General features: G+C 40.7%; 2 protein-coding genes across 3 annotated transcripts in view; both read left to right on the top strand.

The window, feature by feature from the left end:
• VAT1L (vesicle amine transport 1 like) overlaps nucleotides 1-7,030 on the top strand; it is a 56,538-nt gene extending 49,508 nt beyond the window's left edge. For both annotated transcript variants that reach the window (XM_069968495.1, XM_069968496.1), the window contains exons 7-9: nucleotides 450-644; nucleotides 1,465-1,548; nucleotides 6,311-7,030. In XM_069968495.1, the coding sequence (XP_069824596.1) occupies nucleotides 450-644; nucleotides 1,465-1,548; nucleotides 6,311-6,409 (378 nt within the window). In that variant the 3' untranslated portion in view covers nucleotides 6,410-7,030. The remainder of the gene's footprint in view (nucleotides 1-449; nucleotides 645-1,464; nucleotides 1,549-6,310) is intronic.
• Nucleotides 7,031-18,922: 11,892 nt separating this feature from the next.
• Nucleotides 18,923-25,997, top strand: CLEC3A (C-type lectin domain family 3 member A). The gene is made up of 3 exons (XM_069968494.1): nucleotides 18,923-19,099; nucleotides 21,921-22,004; nucleotides 25,341-25,997. The coding sequence occupies exons 1-3, from the start codon at nucleotides 18,985-18,987 to the stop codon at nucleotides 25,727-25,729; spliced, it is 588 nt and encodes a 195-aa protein (XP_069824595.1). The 5' UTR covers nucleotides 18,923-18,984; the 3' UTR covers nucleotides 25,730-25,997.

The following is a 25,997-nucleotide window of genomic DNA, read 5'->3' as shown; positions in this document are numbered from 1 at the left end:
GCCGTTGTTTTAAAATGACGCCCATTATTTGCCATAAAATGGCGGCCATTCACTCAATTTCAACAGTGTGTGAACATAGGCTTTCCGTGTTTTCAAATCACACCTGGTTTTGGTTGCAAAAGAAGGGTCCGTGGAGCCTCAGTTACGAGTCTCAAAACACGGGAATAGCCACGGGAATAGCAAAAATACTGTGTGGGAACATAGCTTTAAAGATGCAAAGAATAAGGCAGATTGCAGATTTGCCACCACTGCTTCTTATATTTCACAGATATGCCTGCTGGAAAGTGGGAACGATTTTTTATTCCCTAAATTAAACTGCTATCCTATCATTGCCTTTTGAGACATTGCTATTATGTAGTTCTGTACTTATGACCAAGAAAACGTATATTATGTGTAGAAGAAATCTGTGATATTGCCAGCACTAACGCATTATATATTTATACTTTTAGTGGTGGCAAGTAGAAAAAGTCAATCCCATCAAACTATACGAAGAAAACAAAGTTATGTCTGGGTTCTCACTGCTAAACCTGCTTTTCAAGCAAGGACGGGCTGGTGTTATACGGGGCGTTGTAGACAAGCTGTTTGCCTTGTACAATCAGAAGAAGATCAAACCATTGGTGGATTCATTATGGGCTTTAGAAGAGGTATCCTCCGAATGTCATTGAAACTAATGTAGTGTCTGAAGTGTTTACTATGCCCATGTCCTGACAATAACATTGGGATTGCTGGCTGTCAGTAAAACATTGTGCCAAATGTTTATCATGATGCTTGGCATTTCCTATCTGACACTTGTCAAGAGTACTTGATTTCTGTGGAGGTAGCTTCATTGAATGTGAAAGTCTTTCAAGTGTGTTGAAAGTAGGCCACAGCTAAGCCTGCACAAAGTGCATCATTTTCCTGATGTTGCTAGCTTCTGGAATATACGCTAGTGGAATTAGAATTGGACTAGTGTATTTATGATAGCAGCATTAGGGTATGTTCACAAGGAATAGGCGAGGAATTTCAAGTGAAATCTGTGCTTAATTTTATGTGTATTCCGCTTGAAATTCCACCTGTAAAATATGTACAGAGCAATTTCCCATTTTCTTCAATGGGATTTTCACTCTGTTGTTCACATGGCGGAATTTAATTGTGGAATTTTCCGCCGCCGATCCACTTTCTGCCCAAAGAATTGACAAGTCAATTGGGCGGATTCTGCTAGAGTAAACCCCATAAAAGTAATTGGGGCTTTGAATTTCTGTTTTCCGCTCACATTCCACTCGAATTCTGCTTAAATTGCACGCCTATTCATCAGAGCTGAAGAAGAGGAAATTTCAAGCAGAAACTCCTCTTCAATATCTCGCCTAATCCTCAGTGTGATCACACCCTCATAGTGTCAGTAACAATAGCCTGTCTGTAGCTAGGTTAGGTATGAATGTACAAGACATTATCATCCAGTAAATATCTCTATTTCTGGGATTCCAGGTGAAAGAAGCAATGCAAAGAATCCATGACAGAGGTAACATTGGAAAGCTGATTTTAGATGTAGAAAAGGCTCCAACCCCACTAGTAAGTAGTATACATTTATTATCTACTCTAGAGTTTACTTTACATTTGCTTTAGCGTATCAGCAGCATTCCGCTTTTACGCACTAGTTTCCTGGTGGGTTTCCGTATTAAAAACAGCCAGACCACCAGTTCAGAGCATGATACAGCAGCAGCCTGACCTGTTATAGGAGTACTCTGGCAAAAATCTTTTTCTTTCAAATCAACTGGTTTCAGAAAGTTATATAGATTTGTAATTTACTTCTAAAATCTTAAGTCTTTTATCAGTTGCTATATGTGCTGCAGGAAATGTTGTTTTATTTTCAGTCTTAGGCCATGTTCACACTAGGTATATGTCTGGTCGTAATTCGTACACGGCCGGACATGTGCGGCTGAAACTACGGCCGTGGAAAAAATAGACATGCGGCCGGATTGCGTACATTCGGGTGAACCGCGAACATACGCCCATAGTACAGTTATGCTTCCTAGCTTGTTTCAAAGCGGTCTGAAGCAAGTCATTTACTTGGAAATCTTCGCCCAGCCCAGTAAACCACACAGAACCTTTTAATATAAAAATCAAGTTCGATTTGGCTGAAATAAGTACTCCGTACGGGGCCGCATTGAAATCCACAGCCGTGGAGTTAGAACAGTTCCGGCCGCAAACAATGGTCTTGTTCATTTTTCACTGCGCCATATACGATTCGGCCGTAGGCTCATAGGTAGTGTGCATTGTGCGGCCGTATATCGTATACTTTCAAGCGTACGCATCAACCTCAAAACTACGGGCGTATATTCGCGGTTTGCACTACAGCCAGACATATACGTAGTGTGAACATGGCCTTATACTGTGCTTGCTGCTGCTCTGGACAGTTCCTGTCTTGGACAGAGATGTCAGCAGAGAGCACTGTGTCAGACTGAAAAGAAAACACCACTTCCGTCAGGACATATAGCAGCTGATAAGTATGGGAAGACTTAAGATTTTTAAATAGAAGTAAATAAAAAGAAAAAGATTTTCACCTGAGTACTCCTTTAGGCTATGTTCACACTACGTTCACACACGGCCGTAGTTTTGCGGGGTGAAACATAACCTTACTTTCAATGGGATCCCGGCCAGAGCGTACACATATCGTATACGCTCCGGCCGGGATCTATGCGGCGCCGCAAATAACTGACAGGTCAGTTTTCTGCAGCCGGAATTCAGTGAATTCCGGCCCCAGAAAGGAGCGGCTCCGGCCGCTTGCTTCACTGTGTGCTATGGCAAGCACCGATGCGGGCGCAGCCGAAAAATCATCCGGCCGGTACTTAAGTACCGGCCGAGATGATCCGGCCAGAGACCGGCCATTCCGTGACCCGGCCGGGGTCACGGAACGGCCGGTCTCTTACGTAGTGTGAACATAGCCTTAACTAGAAATAATGTAGATTCCAGGCTACACCAGATAATACAGCCGAGCAGCAAAACTAATAACAACCAACTCAAAAGAAAATAAGAAGCAGGTAAGCATAACTGCTTAGTAGTGGCTTATGTAATGTATAAGGTGTTTTATAGGCCAAAACTTTTATCTTCTACCCTTAAATAGGTAATAAATGTTAATTTGTTTATTGATCCCCACAATTGCTAGAAAAAAGAACCCCAGTCCTCTGTTTCCTCTAGAAGCCAGGCTGCAGCAAGGAGCACTTTAGATAAAGCAGAAGCCAAGCATACACTGTCAGTCTGTGGCACAGAAATCGTCAAACTCTTTTTTGTCACAGTCATCCTGCAAGACCCAATAACCCCATTGAAGAGATTAATGGGTGTTCTAGCAGTCAGACACACATTTATCTAAGTCTGTAAAAAAGAAATTCATGGTGGCACTACTAGTCCCAGCAAAACATGGAAGTTTGGAATCGCAGCAGTGACGGAGGTGCTAGTTCCCAAATATTAGTATCAGAGTAAATTGCACAAAAAGAAGGAAATGAAGCTGCACTCACCGGTAAAATTTCTTCATCTTTATTTATTATCCATCATAAAATCAGGTAACGTTGGACAAGGTGCAGACAGTGCGGCAGCAGACGCCACGGAGGTTAGATGACAGGCTGTTTCACGCCTCTTTCCGGCGCTTCACCAGTGGTCCGTACAAGCGCCGGAAAGAGGCGGGAAACAGCCTGTCACCTAACCTCCGTGGCGTCTGCTGCCGCACTGTCTGCACCTTGTCCAACGTTACTTGATTTTATGATGGATAATAAATAAAGATGAAGAAATTTTACCGGTGAGTGCAGCTCCATTTCCTTCTTTTTGTGCAATTCACACATTTATCTAACATTTGTTGCCGATTCAGTGGATAGGTGATACATGTTTCAGCCCCTTTCATACATCCGTGTCCCGCACATGAGGTACTGCATATGTGCTGGCAATAATGAATTGTGATGCCCTGAGTCCCATTAGAGATAGGTGTTCAATCCATGATATGCAGACAACACACTGGCGGTATATCACAGGCTGTACACAGATGTGTAAGAAGAGACTTAGGCTGAAATACCACGTTAAAATGTACTTGTTGTGTAAAAAACTTTTGACATCTTCCAGCGAGAAAAAGTTCAAGGCTGAGTACTTCTCTCTCTGCCTTACAGCAAGAGACAGGCCCATAGGCTTATTATGAAAGTCCATCTCCTGTCAAGAGGACAGAACAAGGAAAACTTGTGCTTAGAGAGTGCTTCTCCCTTCCTGTTCAAGTGAACAGTAGGGGTCTGACATTTTTCCAGAACGTGTCAAAAGTTTGTTGTTTTGTTTTTTAAATCACAGTGCCAATTTACACTTTTTTGCCACATTTCTTGGGTGCAGGATGGTAACCAATGGACACAGCCATAAAAGTGCTCATTGGGAGTTGTCACCCATTTTTCCACAGACACTATGAGGGCATTTATTAAGACCAGGGTACTCATACGCCAGTCTTAAATAAGGCCTTGCCCCCAAATTTACTAAGAGCCGCACAGTGCGCAGGTGTAGATTTTTACCATGGTTTAACCCACGCCTACTGCCTGCCATGATGCGCCCACCCATCAGGGGCGCATCTTTGATAAATGTGCCCCTTAGAGTATATAGATTTGCATTATTACAGATTTTAATTCTAGACTTCTTCATTATTCATGTTCTGCAGACGTCTGTGCAACTACCTCTATGTGCAGTCTAATAGCTGTTGTCTTGCAGTATCAGTTTTCCCATGTGGAAGATCAAGCGTTTACATAAGAAGTTGAATAAAGCATTTATATTCCTACGTCCTTTCCTCAATTGAGGTTATACTCTTTAACCACTAGGAAATACTTAATCCTTATCTCCTTCTGCTCCACTGTGGATTCAGCTGGGAAAAGCCTCCCGAGTGCTGAGTTAGCCTGTGGCTGATGAAGCATTTGATGTACATGAAATACTTCCTCCTACCTCCTCCAGTACGCCAAGAGCCAAGTATTACAGACCACTAACAGCTTTTGCGTGCACGCTGTTAACAGAATAAATCTTGTTTTGGAGCTGTTGAGTTAATGCAGACTGACACTGTTGATGCGGAGAGTAATACAGCCACATGCTGTTACAGTATGCAAACAAAAGATGATTTTACCAATTACCCTCCGGGCTTCTGGTCCTAGATAACAATCCAGAGCAGGACAACTGTGAATGAGGTTGATGTTTTGTCACTGCGATGTACCCTCCATCTGCTACAGCAGAAACCAAAACTATTTAGTATGCAGTCTCCTATTACCCTAGACCAGGAATTCCCAGAGGTCCTGCAATGTCAAGGGGTATTCCTGCAAATAAAAATATATATGTTTTACTTTTTTTATTCATGACTTTGTAATAACTTTATTCAAGAATAACTCTGCTGCCACCAATGGCTGTGTCTGGAACTACAGGGCTGGACAAGCTATTGTCCCATTACAGTAACACTAAGGGCCCTATTACACCAACAGATTATCTGACAGTTTTTTTTTTTGAGCCGAAGCTAGGAATAGACTATAAACAGGGAACAGGTCATAAAGGAACCTGATTTTGGCTTAAAAAATCTATCAGATAAACTGTTGGTGTAATAGGGCCCTAACAGTGCTGCATGTAGCACTATGGATATTGAGCTTCCCCTGATGTCTATTCTAATGCATATTAGCATTACAATAGACATTAAATCTGGGGAAGCAGTCTGTGTCACTAATGTTACAACTGTGGCACCATGTAGTAGAGTAAGAGGTACTTGGTATAACTGTGCCACAGCTACAATTCTGGTGATGCAGACAACTTTACTAAGTGTGATGCTAATTTGCATAAGAATACACATTGGGGGAGGCTCAGCGTTAGTGACCTGTAAATGTGTCTGGTCCAAGGCTTCTGCAGTTCCTGACACAGCCATTGATGGCAGCAGTGGGGCCCTGTCACTCCCTGCAGGCCTTCTGGTTTTATATAGTTCAGGAGACCTTTCAAAGATCTTAATAATATTCAGTGTGTTGTCAGTGCACTCTGGTATATACTGGGGACAGATTTAAAAGAAGCTGAAGAGAAGGAAATATATTTAAACGAAGCCACGCACTGGGGAAGATTCATACAACCTTCTGCCTCTTCGCTGTGGTTTTGTTTTTGTTAAATAACAACATAATGCAATCTGTCATGTGTTGTTCATATGAGGTTGCATTTACGTCATTTTAAATTCTTCAAAGGACCAGATTTTTTTTATTGTGTTCTGATATGTAAAACCATATAATTCAAAGAAGATGTACTTTCTTTTTCTCATGGACACACATGCTCTGCTCACAAAATCACTGTTTGCATGCAGATGGCCAATGACAGTACAGAAACCAGTGAAGCAGGAGAGGAAGAAGAAGACCACGAGGGTGACACTGAAAATAAGGAAAGGATGCCCTTCATCCAGTGACAGAGGCTTCACAAAGATGTGAAGATGGAAATATCTCTCTTCTGTGCATCAGTGAACAAACTTGCTGTAGTACACTGTGTTGTATTTGTCTGCAGTGAGCTGAGCTACTGTATAAACTGTTGTGTATATTGTGGCAGTAAGTGCCTACTTGGCAGCCTTTAGTACGTGTGTGAAATAGGCCTGTGATACATTTTTTAAAATGCAGGATTTTATGATTACAATTTATATATAGACCTTTCATCTTCTTGCTGTTAGAGAGCTTAGGACAGCTTTAAATGAGGACCACCCACACTAATACAGTGCTAATGTATTTATCTCCTGTTCAAATTAAAGGCTGCCTTTCCACACCAGGCCCATTGACTAAAAGCTGCCAGTGAGCCAGACTGCCACCTCAACTCAAGTGCCAACCCTTTTTCAGTATTACTATGCTCTATAATTGTGCCATATAGTCATCCACATATCTTTATACCCAAGTGGTTATCCTTGGAGGGGTCCAGGAGTCAGGAAAGCGCTAAGCGGATTATTCCTGTGGTTAGAGCCTTATGTCATCTTCTCAATGTAGAGAACTAGATGATCACAACTTCATCCACCTATTTAAAGGGGTTTTTCAGAGCTACAAAAACATGGCCACTCCCCCCCCCTCTCTTGTCTTCAGGTCAGGTGTGGTTTGCAATTAAGCTCCATTTACTTTAATGTAACTGAGTTTAAAACCCCACCCAATCTGGAGACAAGAGAGGGGGAAAAGTGGCCATGTTTTTGTAGCGCTGGATAACCCCATTAAGAAAGATAATGGATAAAGCATGCTTATACATTCAGTGTCTAGATCAAGTAGTCTTTAAAGAGGATGTACCACCAGGTACATCCTCTTTAACCTGACACAGGGATAGATCAGCGCCGTCACGGGGAAGCCGGTGCCACGGTCCGTTTTTCGATCCGTGGCCTGGTTCCCATGTACGGCGCCGTTCTTTCCACGGTTACCTGCCGGTGCTCAAGCACTGGAGGTAAGCCTGCCCGCCCCCAGTGGGACGGAAATCCCTCCCCTCTATGACGCGGCTCCGTTAGAATCAAAGGAGCCGTGTGATAGAGGGAAGGGAATTCCCTCCCACTGGGGGCGGGCCGGCCTACCTCCAGTGCTTGAGCACCGGCCGTTAACCGTGGAAAGAACGGCGCCGTACAGGGGAACCGGGCCGCGGTTCGAAAAACGGACCGCGGCACCGGCTTTCCCCGTGACGGCCAATCTATCCCTCTGTCGGGTTTAAGAGGACGTACCTGGTGGTACATCCTCTTTAAGACACCTGCAGCTACTTCCATAGTACATTTTTCCTGTGCAAAAATACCTCAGCCTTGTTTGCTACTAGCAACCTATAGCTTTATTATGATTATTAAAATGTTTCCACCTAAAATCTTCAGTATATATATGTACTTAAATTGTTCTTTTAAGTTTTGCAAAAATTCTACAGTTGATTCCTTGTTGTGGTTCTGAGTGACAGTCAGTATAGTTGACGTTTTAGCTCCTTATCAAGGGGCTACACCATGGAGGTAGACAGGTCCTTTTCTGTGCATGACAAAAATCTATACTATGATGGACGTCCACTTTGCTATATGACCTGCTTTCCTCTTTTTATGTCACTCATCCCATGAAGTTGTCACTCATCTTTTCAAAACTCCTAAATGGCAAATCTACCCTTACACAAAGATGTACCTCCCAAAACCATTTTAGGAAAACAGGAATACAGTTTGTAATGGTTTGACGAGACGGTTTAGACTTTTATCTACTTTTGCTTTTACGATCTTAGGGGAAAATTCTGCATACTTGTATCACTTATGTCTTTAGTTTTCTTGTGCTGTAAAACATTAAAATTTTGTCGGTTTGTGATGTATGTATATTAATATCCATATATTGGATATGTAGATTCCTGAAGGGTGTTTAAAAGAACACTTCAGAAAATGATACATTGTGACATGCCTAGCGCAGGGTGTGAGGGTGTGGACCATTACTTTGGTGTCATGCATAGCCCTTTCTGGGCCTGCACAAGGCATAACATTGTGTATCAGTGTTTCCTGTCATGTTCCTTTAATGGATTGTAGTGGTTTATATCTGTGATGCAACCAATGATTATTAATGTAAATGTATTGTCCTTAAGCATTTTAGTATGCTAAGTGTAATACATGTTTCAAATTGACATAACGGAGATGGATGATGAAAGTATTTCGCTGTTGTTTTCTGTTACTAAATGTTACTGTTTATGCTTTGCTGAAAAATCTGAAAAAAGCTAACGTTCAAAAAAAAAAAAAGAAAAATGTCAGAATTCCTCAATGCTTAAAGAAAAATGTCATTCAAAATCAAAAACGGGACTTATGTTGTTTAAGGCAACCTGTCAACATGAAAATGCTGTTTAATCTACAGTTATTGTGTTAGAGAGCAAGAGTGGATCAGCAGGTTGATATATAGTTTTCTTGGAAAACATTCAGTTTATTTTGTTGACTGAAATTCTTGCTTTTTCTGTGCTTAGAGTTGAGTGGGTGGTCTCACTCTGTGATAGGCTTTCATGTTGTCCCACTGGACTCCTAAGATTATAGTGAGCAGAGATGTATTTGAATAAAATTTAAAAAGGTATACTGAAGGCTGTCCCACTATTTCCAAACGATGTATATATATATATATATATATATATATATATATATATATATAGTGCTGACCTACTCTTGCTCTGTAACTGGCTGTTTAACGTGTCAGTTTCTCTTTATCCCCAATATTCCTAAATCCTAATATTGTATTTGCAGTAGTCCTAGAAGCACTATATTCAGTGCAGTTTACTAGAATACTTGCACTTGGCTGTCCTTGCCCTTGCCTGTGATATAATAGTGTGGTCGCCAAGTGATTTTCATCTCCTACATTAGAGTAAATAAGGTAATGAAAATCTTCAGTGATTACCGTGCTCCGTCCATGTCACAGGCAAGCACAGGGACAGCTAAAGCAGCCCACGGACCACCATCATATCTTAGTTTCCTGTGAGTAGAATACTAGGGGAAGTGAATATTAGAGTAACTACATTCACACTTGAATTCCCAGACTTTGAGGGTAACTAGGTCCAAAATCCCCTATCTACCCCTGTTAGATTAGGATGCTGTTAACAACACATTTTCCTTTTAAGTTCAGGGTTTACAACAGTGTCCTGTCAAACAGTGATGCCGACGTATACTGTGGCTTACTGACATCGGCTTCATTCACTATAAATGCTGAATCAAGTCAACTAATGACTACAAGCCATTTCCTGCACATATAGTATACTTTTACGTTTGCAGACTAAACATATACTTGCAGTGAGTAGCTTGAATGTAATCACTAGTTCAGGTCATTGAAATGACTTGGGCCACTACCAGTACACCACAAATACAGCAGCATCACTTTTTAACAGGGTGCTGACGTATATCTTTGATGTAAGGGAAAAACGTGATGTGAATGGACAGCTATAGAGACCAATGAAGCTATTATTTCTCTAATTTGTGAACTGTGATTGGTTACTGTGGGAACAATTTTACTTGACAGCTCTTAGTCCTGTTGGTTCAACCAGTAAGATAACCAATGGTTGTACAGTATTCAAAAGGGTTATCCAGTGTTAGAAAAATAATGCCATCTTCTTCCACACACAGCACCAGTTTGGATGGGGTTTTACAACTCAGTTCCATTGAAGCGAATGGTGCTTAATTGTAAACCTCACCTGAACTGGAAACAAGAGTCATGTTGTCTCTAGATAACCCATTTAAGCCTAAATACAGTATACTGGTTTACCAAAATTATAGAAACCAAGTGCCAAAAATTAGGATTAATGCACTTTTTCTCTCAGTTACTGCCATTACAGGGGTACTCTCATCTCAGCCTGTTATTCCCTATCCAACTTGGAAACCTTTGGCAGCCCCATAGATAATGAAGGGAGTGCTCTATTCATTGCGGGGACAATTGCTTTCCTGTTCACTGGATCAGTGGGGTCCCAGCAGTCTGACCCCCATTGATCAGCTTGCTATCCCCTATCTTATGGCTAGGAGATAATAGGCTGCAGTGGGAATATCCTTCTAACAATAAGATAGGAGTCTGAATTGCCATATTGATATTCCATGCTTTATATCTTGTTATTTGAATCCTGCACAAATCTCAGCATTGCTAAACTCTGTGCCCGATCATCTTTAAGCTGAATGCTTATGTGATTTTAGACAGACTGGTTACTAGAAATGCCCTGTCTGGCAATTTCATATTAACTCTTACGGCTAGGCAGTGCATCCCTAGTAAACAGTCTGTGCTGACAGTAAATAAGCTTATTCCTTATCTCAACTTAGATTTTTCTCTGAAGGTATATTTTGGGTGGATAACATATTTTAGGTATTATTATACAAGTTTTACTACTAATATTGTTATGTATTTATATGCCAAGCAGTATTTATGCATATTCCATGGCTTTGGTAAAGCCTTGGAACCAAAAGGATAACTTGAAACTCCTATACACAGTATATAACAGGGCCTCAAACCTACCATTTATAATATTAGTGTCTCTATATGTGGCCAATGGGACTGTGGAACATTTTAGGCACCAGAACATGGGTAGAACTGTTATTACTACATTTTCCATAACCAAACCCCTGTTCAGATATTGTTTTATAGCTAATATCAACATTCTAAGCTCTTCATTCTCTGGTAATTTCCGTCACAAATGGATGATCCCCATACTAAATATGCTGTGTACCTGCATTTAACAACCACAGAAGACTTTAAAACATGTTCTGACTGTGATAGACAATGCTAGAAGATGACTTTGATGAGAATTACAGAGAGCTGCAGTATGTTAGTTTTGGCAATTTGCACATTTTGACCACTCTCTTTGTTTCCTTATCCTCTCTGAATAAGGTCCCATTATACTTAATGTTTCTGATAATGAATCAGCATGAAAGCTCCAGTGTTCTCCAGCAGGGCGTGCATAGAAAGACCATGGAAGAGCCACCATAGTATCTATGTGCATGTATGACTAGCCAATATAGCCAGGACTTAGGCCTCATTTACACGTCCGCAGTATCTGTCTGCAGTTGCACACCCACAGTTGCTGGCAGAATATGGACCCATTCGTTTCTATGGCCTCTTTCACACACCCTGCAGGTCCATGGCCACAAACAGTACTATGGACATGTGAATGAGGCCTTAGCCCCTAATTACACGTCCGTGGATCTGTCTGCAGTTTGGACTTGCAAATGCGGACGGAACATAAGGCTAATAGATTTCACTGGCCATGTTCACACATCAGTACTTGTGTGCAAAAACTGATTTGTGATGACCACATTAAAATCAATGGGTCCTTTTTTTGTCCATAATTCAGGATTTACAGTAAAAAAATAAAAATAAAAAACGTATGTGTGTATGAGGCTGTACAGAATTATACTGTTCTAATATACATGAATACTAAACCCACTTTGCCCTGTAGCATTATCGTACATTTATATGACCACCCCTTGCATGACCAATTGTAGGGCATTAACAGATTTCAATTTCACTGAGGTAAATTGTATTGCTCATTGTTCATTGGTCCATTTTAAGCTAACCAGATGCCAACTTCTAAAATGTTCTTCTCTTGTTGACACCTGTTATTCCTCAGTTTGCCTTAATATTGTACAGTCTGCAACTGAAGCCAATGTGAAATGGAGCGAAACTTTGTTTGGTTGTGTTTGTTGCTATAGAGCTTTTGTTACCGTGTGCCTACAGAACTGTTTACATGAAAAAATAACATATATAAATAAAAAAAGATCAGCATAGCAACACATGAGCTTTGTGTCTTTACTGTATTTAATATTCATTTAAAAAATATGGAGTACAAGGAAATATGGCATGCAGGCCACACATCACTTTTATTATGTGTTTTCAAATCGGACAAGTTACCAAACGTGTCTAGAAGTATCTAGAAAGATGACATTGAGGACTTTACAGATGAAGTAATATGCAGGGACAGTGTACTGGTGAGGTGTATCACACATAGAACAATACAGAAAACATCACACATACATAGACCAATACAGATAGACAACATCACACATAGCACTGCACAGTGTACACAAACACAGCATACTTATCCAGCTGGTTGCAGTCTACAAGGGGTTAACTCAGCAGGCTGATGTGGCTGAGGTCTGGCAGTCTTACTTGTGTGCATAGATTTGCACAATATTCTCCCTCCCTTCTTCGTTCCGACTGCTGCTGATTACTATAGCAGGAGCTGCAGAGCATCACGCACATGAGGGGAGAGGAGGTGGGTCAGATGTTTCTTAAGCTGGCGCTGGCAGCACACACTGCTACTGCTCAGTGCTGTGTGTAGTATAAATCTCGGCAGCAATTAGCTTCAGCCAGGTTTCCTTTTAGATGGTCCAAGCTGCAGTCAGCAAGCCGCTGCCCAAATCAAAGGAGATTACAGAAACTGCAGGGGCCCCTTTAATGATGGAGGCCCTGGGCAATTGCCCTGTTTGCCCCCCTCCCCTAACGCCGGCCCTGCCCAGCTGTGTCGCCCGTAATGAAGGATGCTGCCAGGGTGCGTTCCGGAGAGGAGCAGCTCAGCGGCTGCTTACAGTGGGGCCTTTTTTTTTTTTTTAAATTGAGGATTTAGGTTTCCTTGGTACTGTTCTGGGGTACATAATATGGAAAAATAATATAAAAATTCATTTATAAAAATGTTTGAGGGATGATACAAAAACAAAAAATCACAACAGTGTTGTTTTCCTTGTTTTTTTTCCTGTTTACTGTACTAAAAAAAAAAAAATGTCCTCTTTATTCTACGGATCATTACAACAGCAGCGGTACAGGCAAGATAATTAGTTCTGCTATGGACTACACTTTTTGCTCCTTTTCTGAACACTAAACACTATAAAACATTTATACGATTTTCTTCTCTGTCTCTGCGTCTGTTTGTTCCACAAACAAATATTATGAATAAAACATTTCCCACAGCAAATTCTAGGGACCAATGTTCTCTGTAATCATTAAGACACTGGGCGCCTAGACAGTATCTGCACATCTTTATAGCTAAACGTGTTTACCGTAGACGAGCTGGGGAAATAAACACAAAAATAGGATTTATGTAGTAAAGGCACAATAACAATGCAACAAACAATTTACATAGATAGTTAAGGAGCCCTTAATGTGTTGTGGCAAGGCATTGCAGCATTTTTACCAGAAGTGTCATTGTTTTTTCCACTTCTGTGAATAGATGATTAATTTTAATAAGTGGAGTACTCTTCTAAATGGTCACTACACTTACAACAAACTTTGCATTAAATAATAGTACAAGCAATAATAAGAACTAGAGATGAGTGAATTTACAGTAACAGCAAAACAAAACGATGGCAAGGACTGGAATCCAGCTTTCCCCAGCACCCAGGGAGGAAAGGCACAGAGCAGCGGTCAGTTAAAAGGCAGAAGGCTGATGAGCGGATTGCAGAGATAACAAAGTGATTAGCTTTGTTATTATTGTAAATTCGCTCATGTCTTATAAGAACCTTTGTAAAAATTTAATTAGAGAAAATGATTCTCCGCTTACTAGTTTACTTTCACTACCAAACTTATCATTTACTCTAAAAAATTGCAAAAAGTCTTTCCTGAAAGACGATTTACTGAGAGATAATATTACATGCTATCCATAGATGGAAAGGGGAGAAACAAGGATGAATTGGCATCACAGTGAGATAGAGGCTGAAATGTAATATAGCTTTTAGTTGTTTTTTTAACCATCCCAGTGTTGAATTCACAACAATGCTAAATACAGCTGCATGATATCTCCCATGCTGCTTCAAATAATGTGCTATGGAAGCAGGATCCCTTGTGTGTGTGTGTGTGTGTGTAGTTTTCACCCTCTAGCTTAGGGACAGTTAAAAATTTTACCAGAATAGTTACCTGAGAGTGCCGGTATGCAGGTAAGTAAAAACCAATACTGCATCCATGTTTTCCAGGCAGTCCTAGGGCTGCATTCATCTTCTCCAGCCAGCGGGAGACAAATACTGAGCATTTGGGAGTTAGCAAACCCAACTTACTGTATGTTTTCTCATCTCTATTACTTACAATTTATTCATATTCTGCAAAAGAATCAATTAGTACTTTAGGTAGCATTATATCCACTAACAAAAAGTTAGGGATATTTGGCTTACCGGTGAAATTTATAGAAAATATAAAAAGTCCAGTCCAGTACAGTATATTTATATCATGAAAATAGGGTATTTAAGTAGAAGCATGAAATGACAATTTCCTCTTCTCAAATAATTCTAGTGACACAAAAGCCAACACCAGTGGTGGGTATACCCCAATGTGTCTCAATAACTTGTCATGTGCCCTTAAGCATCAATTACAGCTTGACAACAACGGCTTATGCAGTTCATAAGTCGACTTATTGTCTGCTGAGACATAGCATCCAACTCTTCTTGAAGAGCAACCCTCAAGTCATTGAGGTAATGGGGTACAGAGTTATGAGCCTCTACATGGCGACTCAGCTGATCCCATAGGTTGTCTTTGAGATTCAGGTCTAGAGAGAGTGTAGGCCCCTCCATTTAAGGTACCCCAGTCTCTATCAGTCATTCCCTGATGATGCGACCCTGATAATCTAGAGCATTGTTGTCCATGAAGATGACATTAGGCCTGTGTTGTTTGTGCGGAAGCACAATAACTGGATTAATGATGTTACATAAGAAGTATTGTCACTGTAGTACTTGTCTCTTTACTTTATTAGGCTATGTTCACACTACGTAAGCAACGTAGTAATCAAGGGTGTTGTTGCCCATTTGAAACAATGGCCGTAATTTCTACGGTACTTATGTAGTACTGCACCTGAGGGAATCCCGGCCACAGAAAACCTGTCAGTGCACACAATGGAGCATGCGGCTCAGGCTACACACTCTATTCTGAGCAGTGGGGAATTCAGATGCGCCAGCATCCGAAATCTGCAGCAGTGAAGATCACCCAGCCGGTACTGCCGAAACATAGCCTTAGGCTATGTTCACACAGCGTAAAGTACAGCCGTTGTTGCAATCGGCAACAACGGCCGTACTTTGTACGCATAGCTACACTGCATGTTCTTCTTTGAGATCCTGGCCGGAGCGTATACACATAGTATATGCTCCAGCCGGGATCCTAAGCGGCGACGCAAAGAACTGACATGTCAGTTTTCTGCAGCCGCTATTCATTGAATAGCGGCCGTAGAAAACCATGTCAGTGCACACTATGGAGCGAGCGGCTGCGGATGCTTGCTTCACAGTGCGCTATGGGAAGTTCTGATGCGGGCGCGCACCGATGCGCCCGCATTAGAACTCTACGGCCACAAAGACCATCCGGCCGGTACTGCAGTATCGGCCGGATGATCTTTGCAGAGACGGCCGGTCTCTTACGCCATGTGAACATGGCCTTACACTGTATTACATTGTATTTATAGACTATAGACTTTATATAGTATTTCACAATTTTGTCATGATTGGTTCCTTTTAAATGCCGTATGTTCATGATAGAATATCACTGTAGCGTGAACTTTCTACATTTTCCTGTTCAATAATTTTTATTGAAATTTTTTTATAAGTAATATAAAGATATTACAAACAAATTTCACCCACAAGCTAAATAAACCTTGTTAGTAAAAAGTGACAGATGACCTATTTCTGCCCCATCTCATCAATGTAGACCAATCAAGAGACCATACACAAGATTTTATCCATTGCATACAATGTAGTACGGGTTGTAGATGATGCTTTATTATCTCAAGTCTCTAGACGGTCACATAGATGAAGAAAATAATTGTGCTTCTGTTGCTAAGCAACACGCGAACACCATCTCTTGCCTTCATATCCTGTGCGTCAAGCCGCCTGTAATCACTGTTCTGTTATATGAATGAAACCTCCTCTATGATTCCAGTTAACCTCAGTAGCTATCTCGTATCCAAAGGAATAAGAAGAAAAGATTACTTTAATGTGCCATACAGTTTTTCACGGCTCACTGCTCTCTGCCAGGCACATAGATTTGTTCTCCCATTTTCTCTTTGGATCAGGGAACTGTAGACGTGTGTAAAGGTTATTTGTCATTTTTTTATGCAAACAGCAAATCTCCTAAGGGCAGCTATACAATATTAGATTGTATAACTATAAGGTCAGCTGCAAGACTTGTGAGAGCATCTTATAGATCGTTATATTATTTAAAGGCAAACTAACCTTAATCATGTCTACATTTGCTGTGCGTTTCATCCCAATCTATTGATCTCTGTTATCAGCCATTTCACCCTGAGTAGAAAATGACTGTAGAGTTATTCAACAGGATGACTGACAAGTCCACAAGCATGTATACCACAATGATCACTACCTTATCTTACATAGTCTCCACTCTGGTAAGGTACAGTAGTGGGGTTTGTTATTTTGTGATTAAAAAAAAAAACAAATATCAGAAGGTCTGTACTTGTAGGTTTGGCCTTGGCTATGTTCGTGAACAAAGAAATGTATCTGGTCTTTTTATTGGACAATCAGGTTGGCACTTTTCCTTGGGCACTTTTGATTCCTTATATGAGCAAAATTACTCTCTTATTGCTCTCTAAATTGCTTATTTGAATTCAAAGGGAATGTTTCATCTGGATTTTCTTTTACTGATTAAAGTCGGATCCGAAAACTTGTTCTTTTATTTTAATTTCTAGTTTATATTTTCTGACTGTAATTTTTTTTATATCACTTTTTGTACATTGTTATGGGGGCTGCCATCTTGCCTGAGCTGTTTTTAACAGCATTTAGTGATGTACTTTACAGCAAGCCTCATGGACATAGACGACATTAGACAACAATAAATGTGAGATAAATGTGAAATATTATTAAGCATACTTTGTGTCCTTTGAAGAGGTAATTCCACAGGTATCAGCTATTGTCGCCTCGATCTACTGGTGTTACATGTTGCTGCAATGCTGTACAGATCACTTTACCTCAGCCTCCTCTTAGTTTAGTTTTAGCCCCAGTGGTGAGAATCAACACTACAAGATTTCAGGGTTATTTAACCCTTAGGCGACCCTGGCATACCCATACGTCCAGGGCCGCCTCCCCGCGTTTAGAGCAGGGCCGCGCGGCGGCCGCACTCTGAACCGCCGCAGTCCCGGGTGCCGCATGTAGCCTGGGATCGCGGCTATTAGCGGGCACGGTCCAATCGCCGTGCCCGCTAATCAGGTAATTGGAGGCAGCTGTCAAAGATGACGTTGTCCCTGGAGGAGCGATCTCTGTACCTGATGCCGGCCGGGGACCTCTCCAAGATGGCGCCGTCCCCGTCTCGGCACTCGTTTATTTTCGGCCGCAGCAGCCGAAAGCAAACGAGTGCCGATCTCATTGATATTTGCTGTATAACTATACAGCAAAGATCTCAATGAGAGATCAAAGTATATATACTAGAAGTCCACCAGGGGGGCTTCTAGTATATGTGTAAAAGTAAAAATAAAAGTGATGTTATAAGTAAAAAGCCCCCTCCCCTAATAAAAGTCAGAATCACCCCCTTTTCCCCGGTTATAAATAAAAATAAACAAATAAATAAACATGTTTGCTATCACCGCATCCGTAATCGCCCGAACTATTAATTTATCACATTCCTGATCTCACACGGTAAATGGCGTAAGCGCAAAAAAATGACACCTCACACAGCCCCATAGACCAGACAATAAAAGCGTTATAAGGATGAAAATAGAGGAAATACTGACTTGAGGAAATAGATAACGTAGATAACATGTCAGTTTTACCACAGGGCAAACAGCATAAACACGAAACCCCTCAAAATAAAAGGAATTGCACCTTTTTTTCAAATTTCACTGCACATATAATTTTTTTCTGGTTTTGCAGCATATTGTATAGAAAAATTAAGTCTGTATTTGCAAAGTTTAATTGGTGTCGCAAAAAATAAGGGTTCATGTGGGTCTGTAGGGGAAAATATGCAAGCGCAGTGGCCTTTTAAACAAGAGGAGGAAAAAACGAAAGCACAAAAATGAAAGCTGGCTCCGTCCTTAAAGGGTTAAGCACCCTGTCATATTTCCATGCAATGTTATGGTAGCTGTCTTTAAAAGGTGTGATATGTGTTCTTAAATTGCCACTTAAACTTTCCTATCTTTTGATACTGCCCTAACCACATTTCTGTCAAAAAAAATTAAAACAACATCTTGTCCGTTCAACCTTCACCTGACACATATACCTTCTATACATATTCAAGCTATATCAACCCACTCATACGCCTACTGAACAGCTCCACTGTCCAACTTTCATGTGTTTGGCTTTTTGGGAACAGGTTGAAAGGGTGCATTCATTCCTCTGATATTATAAAGTAGAGCAAACAAGAAAAAGCAAAAGAAAAAAACAACATGAAGACAGCACGAATAAAATGGGAGTCCTGAAGGGAGAACAAGGAGGTACCTTATTCCACATCCAAGAGAAGTATTTAACACATCCTCTAGTCAGGAGCACTGTTATAAAGCTCCTCAGCTCTAGAGGAGTTGGGTTTACAGAACTGTCCTTCATGCTCAAGACACAACCATATAACCTGACAGATTGCAGAAGGAACCACCATGGCTAAGGCTGGGCTCACTATTTTTCTCTTTGTTGCCCTACTACTGTTGGGTCAGATCAGTGGACAATCATCTAGGTCGAAGAACAAGAAGGATCGCAGGTCTAAGGAAAAAGGTAAGACTTCATTACAATATGAGTGAGAGATAGGTGACAAATTAAGATCATTTGTTCAAATATGGGTAAATAATGAAGAGCAAATAAATTCCTGGGAGTTTTCTCTCCATCCATATATGTTAAAATGTCATAGGGTATTTTGGCTGCACTAACCCTCACTCATAGTATGATGATGGGCTAATACAGCCTGACCTGTGTTAGAGGTTTTCTAAAAGATCTGTATACAAAACATAAAGGGTTTTCTACTTTGGACAACCCCTGCCATTATCATAATCTATTGGTATTGGCAGAGAAATGTTCGACAGGTCCTCATTTTGTGTTGGAATAGAAAATACATCTTTATAATACATGGGTATACTAGGTGGTCCATAGGGACCCAGTATATTCTTTGTAATGGTCCGGAACAGAATTATCCCCGTTATTACATCCACATGCCTATGGGTTGTAAAAAACAGACAACCCATCTAAATAACCAAAACTGAAATCCTCTTACAGGTATGGCTAGGTTCATGGACGTGGAGCCCAAATGTATCAGAGAGTATATACAGTATTAATAAATTAGACTATATATAGAATATCGCTGGAGAACCCATTTAAGACAATATATAGGAGAACTAGGGTAATAGGATAGTACTTGTGAGCACATTGCCATGGTGGTACTGTAAATGAAATAACTTTTGAGGAGATCCCCACAAGAGATCACCCCCTGGCCACAGCCTCCAGTGCTAATGAGTAATACAATTACAATGACTAATGAATAATTACTATGGGAATATTTTTTCTGGAGTTGCCTTTAAAAAAATGACTGTGTCCAAATAATATCTAAAGAAAAATCTGTAATTCCGTATCCACACAAAGTTTATGGGGTAAGTGATCATTCTCCTATGTGCAGTCTCCAAAAGACTACAAGGTACATTTAGTACATTTTGGTGTTTACCAAGCTCAAACAGGAAATGTGATGTGGACTTTCTGGAAACAGTCATGAAAAGAATATTTAGAGTAAAATATGTGAAAAGGATCACTGAGATACTGAAACACCGCTATGCTCCGGTAAACAAGGAAGGATAATATTGAGCTTTTTCAAAAGTAAGGCACAATTTACAAAATATACTGAAATATAAGGGTCCATTTACACAGAAAGATTATCTGACATTATCTGCCAAAGATTTGAAGCCAAAGCCAGAAACACACTATAAACAGAGATCAGGACATAAAGGAAAGCCTGAGATTTCTCCTCTTTTTAAATCCATTCCTGGCTTTGGCTTCAAATCTTTAGATAATCTGTCTGTGTAAATGGACCCTTAGGGAGTGCTGTCTCAGGTCTTAATTACAAAATTTGGCCAAAATACAGATGTTTTCTCACAACCTTCCTTATGATATACCAGAGGTAAGTCTACTACATTATCTTATCTAGTGGAGTCCCAAAAAAATTGTAGATCTGCAACCACTATATTTTAAGTACTGCATATATATATAAATTGTGCCTTGTCAAACATGTACTGTAGTGCCCAGTGTGCAATAGCCATGGACTTGTCACTTCTCCTCTTCCTCGCAAAACTTACTATCCTATCCAGCATTAAGGAGAAGAACGACTTTAAAACAACTCAACCATTGCGTTTGAACAAATACATTTTATGTACAAAGCAGTAGTATGGATTTCCAGGGCATTCCTTACCCTTGGAGCCACGAACCTTTGTGTTACTCATGGGTTTTTACTAGTTACTTAGTTTTGTCCTCAACCACGATGGGTCCTTGTGTTTGTTATGCCACTACCTTTTGTGGAAACCTGACTACCCTTGGCAGCAAGTGTGCGACATGCATCTTATATGTACTGTACTCTGCACACTCTAGAGTATGGTCATCTTTTGCTTGCAGTATACAGTGCAGTGCTTAACCTCCTCTTAATACTTCATCCACTAATACACCTAGCTATAGCAGTCCTTCTGTGTGCGCCAGTGGACTCTTTCAGCTAGAAAAGGCATATACATGCAAAGGCCATATTGATTCAGCAATGGCTCCTAAAATAGCAGTCTCTTTGAAATTCACCAATTTGTCTCATGGTGGCTGCTCTCAGGCCGCCCCTCTTTGGCTATAGACCACTGGAATATGTCACCATTCTATTACCTCACTGTGAAAACTTCTCAGGTTGCCCACATCTCTTAACCTCTGCCTCCAGCTCACCATTACTCCTCATGCCAGATGCGCTTGGGCCTGCCTCCTCTACAAACTCTCAGCAGGTCCCAATGGGCACTGCACTACCCTATAGTACCTCCCTCTACTCACTGGTGCCAAAGGCTCTAGGTGGTCCCACACAAACAGACAGTGCCTCCTCCTGCCTCCTGGCAGCCAGTAAGCTATGTTTTCTTAGTCCCTGCAAGACAGACAGGGTTTGGCAGTGTCGCTGTGTACAGTGGCCCACTTGCCAAGTACAGGCAGCATACCATACTGTGTGCAAATAATAACAGCAAACAAAGAATAGGCAGTAAACTTAAAACCTCTTATTGTAAAGGGGAAAATATGGGTGTTACCCATGCTTCCAAATTCGAAATCAGTCCAGGTTTGGGGATATTTTAATCGGGCCCTATTCTCAATTGCATTGAAAATAAAAAAATTTGGACAACTTTTTGTAAAAAAAATACTATCAAATACTATCATGTGGATGTGCTTCTCTGGACTGGTGGTAAGAAATTCAACACAGTGGATGGAGAAGTTATTAAAACTGGTAAAGGAGTAAAGGTTTTTATTGGAGCACATAAAAACATATGTTGGGTTCCCTATGATGTTCTTTTTATTGTAACTGCTCTTTTTTTCCCACCTGAAGAAAAAGATGGAGACCTGAAGTCACAGATTGACAAATTATGGCGTGAGGTGAATTCCTTGAAGGAAATGCAAGCATTACAAACAGGTAAATACATCATCTTAGTGAATTCATATTTATTTGATGAGAATGCGTCTGTCTGACTTTCATGGCATGCTGAGACCTTTAGCTTCACAAACTGTGCGATTCTTATTTATATGCCAAATTTTATTCCTTATATTATTAATGGTGCCTTTTACAAAAAAACATCCACCATATGACATGTTCACACTCTTTTTCTCAGCAGTTTTTTTGAAGCCATTAAAAATCATTATATTTTGGCTGGGTTTTTTCTTACAAAAAACTGGCAAAAAATAAAGGATATGTAAATTTATTTAACTTCTAACAGGAATAATTTGCTTTTATTTTCTATCTGGATTTGTGCAGGTCCTGGATGGATTTTTTGCAACTTGTAGGTGCAGGGGTTGTGTGACATGTCAGTTACTGGTCATGCCACGACTGTGGAGCCCCAGCCTTGGATGCAGTATTCAGCCCCACAGAAATTTTATTGCTAGTAAAGGACTACAATGTTTTTGGCTTGGGGAATATAAGTGTAGGCCACTGTCTGGCCTTATAGTAGTTCACAGTACATAATCCGCTCTTTCTTAAAGTGGTTACTCAAATGTTATTTTTGGCTTTTTCCTGCAGCTTAAAGCCTGAATAATTATCTGTTTCATGGGGTGGCTTGACAGAGATTGTATTATTCACATGGGAAGGTAATTGCTGACTTATTAAAAGTCACAGTGTTATGGCGATACCAACTGTTACAAGTGAGCATCCATATTCAGCACTGGCTGCATTATAATTTTGCTCTGTCAGTTCTCCTCTTGATTTTGGTTGAAAAAAAACTGACCAAAACACTGACCGAAATACTGTGTGTGAACATAGCCTAAAGTGATAGTCACCCCCCCCCCCCCCCCACACACACACACACACACTGTATGTGCAGTTCTCCACATCCTCCACAACCATAGATGCTGTAAAATTGATATATACCTGTTTAACACGTGTCTTCTTTTTGCTCTAAAATTGCTTAATTTCATTGGTGGACAGTGTCAACTAGGTGGGGATTCATGGTAGTTAACCCCCCCCCCCTCCACTGCCATAAAGCCCCACCTAGGTGACACTGTCAACAGATGAAATGAAGAGTGAGTAAAGAGGAGGACAGAATTACTTTAAGGTAGCCATTGTCATCTCTTTTGGTATCCAGAGGCAGGTATATTATGTGTTTCATTGACTGTACTTTTACTGTTGTATTGCAGGGGAGTGAGATATACACTCATTGCCACATAACACATGAATAAACCAATAATTAGTTGTTGGAATTGAATGAAACTTTATAGGTGTGAATGTAATGATTATATATGTAAGGGATTACGATAGAGCAAAATGATAGTCTTATTGAGAAAAACTGTATAATTGAAAGGAGACTATAGTACTGTGCTGGATCACCTCTAGCCTTGATACAAGATGAGACTGTAGGTTCCATATGGCATGCTGTGGCTTGTTTATTGAGCCTCAATTAACATTTAGCAAGAGCTGCACAGACATCATTAGCAATGTCCATGCAGCCCTTGCCCTAAACTGCTTATACATTACCTCTCTGCGCTTGTGGTCTTCTTGTGCCCGCTGCTCAGCTACTCACTAAGTGGCCTGTCAGCTCAGAGAAGCTGCAGCACGCGGTGCCGGGAAGCAAGCAGAGGGCAAGAAAAGACCGTGAGTGCGGAGAGGGAATGTATGAACAGTTTATTAAATCGTTAACCATCGGCCACACATTGCTATTACACAAAGCGATACATGGTCGGCGGCTGATTATAAAGAAACGTTTATCTGATGATCGTTTCATCAGCTGATCATTGTCTCTATTACACAGAGCGATAATTAACCTCCTATGGTTAATATAGAATTTAGATTGTGAGCTTCAGTGGGAACAGGGACCACTGTGAATGATGAGCTTCTTTTAGGCCTGTTATACACTATGCAGTTCCATACCAGCTTCCCACTGTCTATCTGGTGCCCATCTCCCTCTGACAGACCATTTTCCCAGTGGCACTATGCTGAACACCACACTCCACCAGAAAGCTAGCAGCATTCTATTGGGCTCACTTTCAGCCGCAGCAACTCATTTTATTGTGGATTTATAAATGATTTCACCACTTTCTGTGTATAGTGATGAAATTCATTGTAAGGTCACGTTCACACACTGCCGTTGTTGGAGGTTGCAGCAACGGCCATTGTTTATTAGCACTGCTTAATTGCATAGCAGTGAATGGAACAACAGCTGTAGTGTATACATACTGTATACACTATGGCATTTTTTAACTGCGGCTCCAGAAAATAATTAATAAGCTGGGCTCACAGTGTAAAGTATGACTCCTGGCTGTACTTTACACTGTGGTCAATGGTAAATTAAATTGTGGGCACCCCACAATGTGCCCGCATTCTAATTAAAATCAAATAATGTTCATCTGGCCGATTCTGCAGCATCGGCCAGGTGAACATGTAAGACAGTGGCCAATGTTTGACAAAGCCGTGTCAAACAACGGCCGATGTTCTTTCAGAATGTGAACAGGACCTAAATCAGCAACAAAAGTTTTTGTTGTGTATTTGTGACAAATCTGCATGAATTTATTCTACTGCTTGGGGTATCAGTCTTATGGGGTGTATTAAAGGGGTTATCCATCACTACAAAAACATGGCCACTTTCTTTCAGAGACAGCACCACTCTTGTCTTCAGTTCAGGTGAGGTTTGCAATTAGGCTCCATTCACTTTAATGGAACCAAGCTGCAAACCCTGCACCCAAACTGGAGACAAGAGTGGATTTTGTAGCGCTGGATAACCCCTTTAAGTCGGAGTGCCTAGGACAGCACAAGCTGTTAATACTGCCATGCATATGCATAATGTCCATTTGAATTGACAGGCAACTATTTACAAAGGATACAGTTACAAGAAGGGTGAGTATACAGTTTGCCCTGCTTACAAATACGAAACTTACTGCATATTAGCATTAACAGAGCAAAGTTTAGCTGCAGGTACACTTTACCTACACTTCAGTTCTTTTTTATTAGTAAACTTCATATCTAGAACGTAATGTGCTATAAAAAGACCTACAGAGCACATTATTATGTGTGAATGTGGATGTTACTTATAATATAGGCAAATGCTGACTGGAATCAAACACATTGTATTTATAGGTTTAATTTAAGGATTATTTTCAGACTGTTTCTGCTCTATGTCTTCTATGTGGTTCTGATTATTTTTCTGTCTGTTTTAGTTTAAAGGCTCATAAAACAATGCTGCATTTTATGAACAAAATGAAATTTTATTTTATGAATACTATCTTCCATACCATGATAAATGATATGAGACACTTTTATCTGCAGTTTGCCTGCGGGGTACGAAAATCCATAAAAAATGCTACCTGGCATTTGAGATAACCAAGCATTTTCATGAGGCCAACGAGGACTGCATAGCCAAAGGGGGCACCTTGGCCACTCCAAGAGATGCAGATGAAAACAACGCACTCCGAGATTATGGAAAGAAGAGTCTGCCGGGTGCTGGGGACTTTTGGTTGGGTATTAATGATATGGTGACTGAGGGAAAATTCGTGGACGTCAATGGAATAGCTATTAATTATTTTAATTGGGAGCGATCACCCAATGGAGGCAAGCGTAAAAACTGTGCAATGCTGACACAGGCTTCCCAAGGAAAATGGGTTGATGAAGTCTGTCGTACCTTAAAGAAATATGTCTGTGAGTTCATTATACCCTAGAAGACGATTGTCACTAGTGTTGCCCGTGAAGGTCAAGATTTTTCCGTACCGATGACCGATCAACCTGTTTCATACCTTAAGGCTGGTGCTTCATGGCGACTTTGGTTGCACAACAGCAAGTCTCATCCAAGTCATGCGATGAAAATATTTTGTGCAACAATTGCAACTTGGCTGCTAAAATAAAATGGCAAGTTGCAAAGAAGTTGCAAGCAAGTTGCAGTTACATGCAACTTGCATTGAGGTCTAGGGTAGCAAAGTTGCATGCAAC

This window comes from Dendropsophus ebraccatus, chromosome 4 (assembly GCF_027789765.1).
Source record: "Dendropsophus ebraccatus isolate aDenEbr1 chromosome 4, aDenEbr1.pat, whole genome shotgun sequence".
NCBI classification, from domain to species: domain Eukaryota; kingdom Metazoa; phylum Chordata; class Amphibia; order Anura; family Hylidae; genus Dendropsophus; species Dendropsophus ebraccatus.
Note: the sequence above shows the minus strand (reverse complement) of the source record. Positions and strands in the feature narration are given on the sequence as shown.

Excerpts from the sequence above, each read along its gene's own strand:
- CLEC3A (XM_069968494.1), top strand. The coding sequence starts at position 18,985 with ATGGCTAAGGCTGGGCTCACTATTTTTCTCTTTGTTGCCCTACTACTG. Across the intron at positions 19,100-21,920 it reads TCGCAGGTCTAAGGAAAAAG|AAAAAGATGGAGACCTGAAG; the intron begins GTAAGACTTCAT and ends TCCCACCTGAAG. Across the intron at positions 22,005-25,340 it reads AATGCAAGCATTACAAACAG|TTTGCCTGCGGGGTACGAAA; the intron begins GTAAATACATCA and ends TTTTATCTGCAG.